The sequence below is a fragment of the Anser anser genome, assembly GCF_964211835.1.
Source record: "Anser anser genome assembly, chromosome: 5".
NCBI classification, from domain to species: Eukaryota; Metazoa; Chordata; class Aves; order Anseriformes; family Anatidae; genus Anser; species Anser anser.
The window spans coordinates 63005819-63012332 of record NC_139725.1 but is presented as its reverse complement, the minus strand read 5'-3'; the positions used below and the strand labels follow the sequence as shown (position 1 = coordinate 63012332).

The following is a 6514-nucleotide window of genomic DNA, read 5'->3' as shown; positions in this document are numbered from 1 at the left end:
TTCACGAGTGCCTTGCACACGCTGGTGTTGCTGGTGGCCAGCCTCATGCCATCGAGGCCAGCCTCACGCCGGACGCCCTGGCGCCTCGCCACCCCACTGCGGCCTCCTGAGAGAGCCAGGGGGTTAACACCTGACAGAGGGGTTAAAAACTCGTGGAAGCACCGGGGCTGGAGGCTGAGCCCCACGCCCACAAGCCCAGCAGGGAGGCTTTTTGGAAGCTCCCGGCACTTCCTCAACGGGCCGGGCAAACGAAGCCGCCCCCCGGGGCCGGGCTCCCGGTGCCGCCCCGCCCCGAGCGGGGCCGGGACTGGGGCTGGGACGGGCAGGGCAGGGCTGGCAGGACGGACGGACGGATATACGGACAGACAGACTGACAAACGGACGGACTGACAAACAGACGGGCAGACAGCGGCCGGTCCCGCTGCTGACAGGTAAGGGGGCTGCGGAGGCAGCGGGGCGCTGAGGCCTCCCGTCCCGCAGGGAAGGGGGGGGCCGTGGCTTCGTCCCTTCCTGGCTGTCGCTTCCCCTTCAGCCCCCTCAACCACCCCACCCCCAAAAAAAAAGAAATTAAGCCCGTTCCCAAATGGCTTCCCAACGCCAAGGCCCAAGGCGATGCGTGGCTGAAGGCTGAGCCTCGAAAGGAGGCAGCGGCTGGGGGCCCTCGCGGAGAGCCCCCGTGTCGGAGCAGATGGAAAGTCCCCGCTGCCAGGAATAATTTCGTAGGGACGGGTGTTACGGAGCTGTAAGAGCGACTGGTGTGGCTCTGCGCCAGCCCCAGAGGCTGGGAGGTGGGTGAACGTTGAGGCCTTGGGAGGCTGGAGAGGCAGGGAAGGGGCTGTGGGCGCAGACAGGGGCGCTTCAGCTCCCTTCGAGATGGGGAGCGCCCGCGGGGCTCTGCCCGGACACCTGTGAGGGTTTCCTTCTTGCGCTGGGCAGAGCCGGTGGCAGAGCCTTCACCCCAGAAAACAGGAAGCCCACAGGCTGAAAAAAAAGCCGACGGCAAATAAAAGCTGGGAGGTGTGGGCAGCGCAAACATCTGCTGCTGGATGCCGGCTGCAAGGCTGGCCCAGGAGTCACGCAGGCTCGGGGTTAGGGGCGTTTTGCAGGGGAAGGGTTCGCTGTCGTCCGTCAGAGCTTGTGCTCTGCTGCTGTTCCTGAAGCCAGGTCTGCTCTGACCGTTGTGCAACTGAACGTTTCTTCCAAAGAGAGTGTCACTCCTCTGCTTTCAATTTGGAATTTTCCTTTTTAACCTCCGTTTCTGCCTCTCCATTTTTTTTTTTTTTTTTCCCTCTTCCTTTATGAATGCGCTCTTTGACAGGAGGAACTCAGCTCTGAGCCGCTGCAGCTGTGAACTCAAAACTCAAAAAACTTGTAAAGGGGCTTTTACCGGCTGGCCTGGCGTTGCCACCAGCATGTTCATCCCCCTGGGTGACGTGGGGACAGCGGGATGCTCAGGGGATAAAGGCGAGCCCCCTGCGGGACCTGCCCTCCTCTCTCCATCCCAGGCCGGCTGCAGGCTGGGCTCCTGCCGCTTCTGTGGCTGCCATTCCCCGCTCTGCTCCCCCAGGGGCTTCTCTGGGTGTTTTCCCTATGTTGAAATCCTCTCCAGCATCACGCCACGGGGACGTGAGTAATGCCTGCTGCGGGCGGCGCAGGGCAAAACCGCTCCCGTGACCCGCGTGGGTGCTGGCACCGCGGTGCTCGCCCCAGCAAATCGCTCCCCTCCCTCAAGTGCCTTTGGAGAGGGCAGTGTTGTGAGGGGGCACCTTGCTCTTGGGCAAGAGGCTCCGTGCGTCAGGAGCCAGGGCCGATCCTGCGCCCAGCCAGCACCCCGTGTCCCCCCTGCCTCTGTCACCCCAGCAAAGGGCTGCGGGTGCAGGGAACAGCCGGGGGCAGCGAAGGTCTGGCCGCAGAGGGGTTCTGCTGGAGGCAGAAAGAGCAGCTCCCCACGCTTTATTTTTTTTTTTTTCATGTTACGAAGTGTTTTGAGTCCAGAATAAATCACCCAGATCTGTGAATGCAGCAGATCTGGCACGTTTTTGTCGGTCACATGCAGAGCTCTGCTCTCGGTTTCATGTGGTGCTCAGTGGGTGTGGTGCTTCTGTGGTTTGCGACGAGCGCGGCGCTTCCCCGTGGGCAGAGAGTGAAATCCGGGGGGGGAGGCTGGAAGGAGCCGAGAGCCCCCGGGCAGAGTCGCAGCAGGACCCCGGGCTGGGCTCCCCACCTCCGGCTGACACCGGCAGCGTTGTTGTCGGGTTGATGATGGTGCTGCACTGACATCGACTGCTGCTGGTGGCCGGAGGGTGTTAGGGCTGGGTTTGGGTTGGTTTGAGCTGTTTGCTTTGGTTGTCGTTTGGGTTTGGTTTCAGCTGTTTGGTTTGGTTGTCGTTTGGGTTTGGTTTGAGCTGTTGGCACCCCTTAGCCCAGCGCAGACCTGACCGCCCCGGCCATAAGTCAGGACAGAGATGGTGCACATCACTCCCAGCACGGCTCCTGGGGCTGCTGAGGGGCTTAAAGCAGTTGCTCCCACGTGTTTTTGCCATGTAATGGTGCCCGGGCACCCCCATCACAGTGGGGACATCCCTTTCCCCAGGAAGCGATGAGCTCCTCATTTGGGAGAGCAAACCAGGCAGCGTCCACGTGGCCTGGGCAGGGACGTGCTGCTTCCAGCCCTCCGTCCACAGCTCGGAGCACCAAGGGGTTTCCTGCCTGGACCCGGCTCCGTTTGTGCCCGAGTGCTGCCGTGCAGGGTGGTGACCCTCGTTGGGTGGTGGCGACCCTCGTTGGGTGGTGGCCCTTGTTTGGTGGTGACCCTCATTTGGTGACCCTCATTTCTCCTGCAGGTCCTAGGCCAGATTTCGTGCTGAGGTGCCGGAGCTGTCTGCTCTGCCTGGCAGGTACGCAGGGGGATGCGCTTCCAGCACTGTAAGCCTCCCAAACCTCTATTTTTCAGGCTGTATATGTCAAAAAAATGACCTAAATGTCCTTTGTTTCTTTCGTTTTAGGAACATGTCAGACAGCTTCTCCGTAAGTATCGATGTCGAAGACTGTGGGGCATGGCGGTGTTCCATTGTACAAAAGAGGGGACTTTTGGTGGGATTGGGACCTGGGGGAGGGGGGGGGCTCCACCTGACACTGGCTGCCCCACCTCACCCTCCTCCTCTTCCTTTCCCCTCTGTCCCCAGCTCGCCGACGCCTTGTCCACCTGCAACAACCCCAACCCCAGCGCCCCCGCGCCCCAAGGCTGGCCCTCCCCTGCCTGGGGGAACCAGCCGGCGCCTGGGGCCTTCCCGCCGTACCCCGGAGCACCGGGCACCTACCCTGGGTCACCAGCGGCTCCGGGGCCGTATCCTAGAGCTCCGGGGCCGTATCCTGGAGCTCCAGGGCCATATCCTGGAGCACCAGGGTCCTATCCTGGAGCACCGGGGCCATATCCTGGAGCACCGGGATCGTATCCTGGAGCACCGGGGCCGAATCCCATAGGAGCACCAGGAATGGGACCGTATCCGGGAGCACCTGGAGCACTGGCGGGACCAGGGATGGCTCCTCCAATGGTAACGGCTCCATCATATCTTAAGGGTTTCTCTGTCCTCTGCCTGATTTTGCGTGGCCACAGGAGGGACGTGGGGCCGTGCGTCCCCAGGAGGGTGGCTCTGGGACGCTGCATGCGCAGTCGCAGTGCCACTGGGCTGTCCTGGTGTGTTGTCGCGCCAAAACCCAGCCCCTGCCTGAGCGTAAATGTCCCATTGCCTGTTGATGCGCTGTTCTGCTAACACCGAGTCCCTGTTCTCTCCCAGAGAATCCCCTTTGAGCTGCCCCTGCCTGCAGGACTCATGCCTCGGCTGCTCATAACCATCACGGGGACGGTGAACCCAAACCCCGACAGGTACAGGAGGTGTCCAGCACCCTGGGGAGATGCGCTGCATGTGGGGGTTCCGCAGGGTTAGGGTGCTGCAGGATGGAGCAGGGGGCTGGAATTCTCTTTCTGTTCCTGAATAACACCTGCAGTGCGTAAAATCAAACGTTACACAAAATAATTGTGTTAAAGATGTCAAAAACGCCCTCTCATTGCCTAATGGGGTCTGTTGGTTGTTTTTTTTTTTATGCTCACTTGCTGCTGCTTTTAGCAGGCCCTGTAACAGAGCTCAGGGCTTCTGTAGAAAAGCAGCTAATCCATTATTGCCTTTGCAGATTTTCACTGGATTTCAAGAGGGGGGAAGACGTTGCCTTCCACTTCAATCCCCGTTTCAAGGAAGATAACAGAAGAGTCATCGTCTGTAATTCAAAGTTCCATAATAACTGGGGAAAGGAAGACAGATCAGCTCCTAGATTTCCCTTTGAGCCTGGAATGCCCTTCAAGGTAACGAAAAAAAAAATATTCAGCCTTAATGTGCAACAGCACCCACATCATGTGCTGGGAGGCTTTTATCAGGACTGTGTAACGAAACTCCCCGTAAAGACCTTGATGTTTTTGCACAAGAAATCAGGTCCTAGAGGCTGCTGCTTACGAGTAAACTGGCTGTGTGAGCAGTGATATGACCAGTGTGCTTCTCCAGCTGCACAGGGCAGCAGATCTCACGGCACCATTCCTACATTTCTCACCCCCTCCGGCTGGTCCAGGTGCCCGTGGTATAACTTGCCCCAGTCTGTCATTCCCATTTATTATGGCATCCTCCCTATTTACGCTGGCATTCTGCAGCAATCACTGGGCAGGTTTCTGTAAGGCATTCTTCCTTACAGCAGCCAAACTCTCTTCACAAGCTGTTTCTCCTGCAAAACGGGTGAACTCAGCTCTCACTGCATGAAATGTAGGATACTGCTACTTGAAAACACCGTCGTAGTCATGAGACAGACACCGTGAGCTAAAACACCAAGGAGGAAGAGTACAGCAGGGCTTTAGGAAGGCAAAGGTCAGTGGTGTTTTAGCAATCTGTGTCACCAGACTGGACTCAGCTGGTAGCAGCCCTCAGTCGGTGCTAACTCACTTAATATTAAGGGCTTAGAATTTTTTTCTAGAACAAGTCTGATGATTATTTTTGTTGCTGACTTGGCATTTTTTTAATTTCAGCTCCAGATTCTCTGCGAGATGGATCACTTCAAGGTAGCAGTCAACGACGCTCACTTGCTGCAGTACAACTTCCGTGAGAAGAGGCTGAATGAGATCACCCAGCTGTGCATTAACGGGGACATCACTCTCACCAGCGTTTTGACTACCATGATATAATTAAGAGGCTGTAATCTTATCACAAACTTAGTGCTCATAATAAGGTTGTAAGAGGTTGTAAGGTTGGTGTTGTACATGAATATTTTGAGGCAATAAAATACTTTCACAAGTAAAATTGGTTTTTGACTAAGAAACTAAAAGACAATATCCTCCAGCAAGCTCAGAGTTCAAAGGTGGAAGTAGCTGAATTTTTGCTGTAGCGATTGAATCTCTTTGCCAGAGGATAATGACTATGAGCCATGTGTGATTTGTAAGGGGGAGAAGTATGTGGGAAAGCTGTCTGTAACATACAGGCAGTGGTCCTGTGAATTAGGGCAGCAATCTTCAGCCCCGTCTTATCAAAGTACCAGACAGCCTCAGTTCCTCTGCCAGGTGTAGCAGTTATTCCTTCTTCACTAAAGGAATTAAAATAGCATAGCGAAGGACTTCAGTTCTTTCCCCAGGGGAACCACAAGAGCAGTATTTGCAAGATCAAGCTGTGAAGGGGTTGGGCATGAGTCACAGCAGCGTCACATCACTGAAGCTGCCCACTAGGCAACACTGGAAAACACGGAAAACTCAACAGCCTCTGATCTGACCAGAACAAGGTATTTTGGGAGGTCCAGAGATAAGCCTGAAGGAACCAAAATCTTCCTCCTAAGCCGTGGCTAGAAAAGTCACCCCCTTCCTTCTCTTCAAAGGAGGCTTCACTTGCATCAAAGGAAGCCATGACAATCAGCTGCTGTGAGGGTGGCCCAAATCAGCATGTCCTGGTCACACTTCTGTCTCAAGGGAGATGCATGTTGTACTTGCGTTACGTACTGCATCACACCGGTCATGAGCCTTTTGCTTCTCTCCACTCCTCACTTCTCAGTCAGTCAAGACCGGTTTCAGGGCGGGGAGGAGTTTTATTGGCAAGTTCATCACATGAGTCAGGCTGGTAATAAAGTATGTTCCCTTTGAGTCACTCTCTAGTCTTGTCTGCAAAACAAGAACAACGCAAGAGCCACTACTGAAGTTTTCAAGGATCGCTTCGATGCCTCATACCCTTTTATAACAGTCTCTTCGTTTATCCTTGGAGATACCAAGTTACAACAGTGCTCAGACTTCCAGCAGATGCAAGCGCCGAGGCCAGCACACTAACATTGGCTTAAGCATATATGTCAGATGCCAAAAATCCCTCGTTACCACTACTCATTGCAGTGTTGAAGACTGAACAGAGCACGCAAGCCAGTAAGAGCTATCTTTTTGTAGCTGTCTGTAAAAGCAGAAGTTAGTATTGAAGGAAGTTCATTCTAGCACAGTAACACC

General features: G+C 55.5%; 1 protein-coding gene across 2 annotated transcripts; it reads left to right on the top strand.

Moving 5' to 3' along the window:
- Nucleotides 1-263: 263 nt before the first annotated feature.
- LGALS3 (galectin 3) lies at nucleotides 264-5339 on the top strand. 2 transcript variants are annotated; one of them, XM_083837506.1, is made up of 7 exons: nucleotides 264-431; nucleotides 2844-2897; nucleotides 3006-3027; nucleotides 3186-3554; nucleotides 3798-3886; nucleotides 4192-4360; nucleotides 5069-5339. In XM_083837506.1, the coding sequence occupies exons 3-7, from the start codon at nucleotides 3010-3012 to the stop codon at nucleotides 5222-5224; spliced, it is 801 nt and encodes a 266-aa protein (XP_083693632.1). In that variant the 5' UTR covers nucleotides 264-431; nucleotides 2844-2897; nucleotides 3006-3009; the 3' UTR covers nucleotides 5225-5339. The 2 variants fall into 2 exon arrangements, with proteins under 2 accessions (XP_083693632.1, XP_083693633.1); XM_083837507.1 differs by lacking the exon at nucleotides 264-431 and adding an exon at nucleotides 585-788.
- Nucleotides 5340-6514: the final 1175 nt, after the last annotated feature.

Bases quoted from the DNA above. Each gene is read 5' to 3' on its own strand.
- LGALS3 (XM_083837506.1), top strand. The intron at 3,555-3,797 runs GTAACGGCTCCA...GTTCTCTCCCAG, and splicing joins CAGGGATGGCTCCTCCAATG to AGAATCCCCTTTGAGCTGCC. The intron at 4,361-5,068 runs GTAACGAAAAAA...TTTTAATTTCAG, and splicing joins AGCCTGGAATGCCCTTCAAG to CTCCAGATTCTCTGCGAGAT.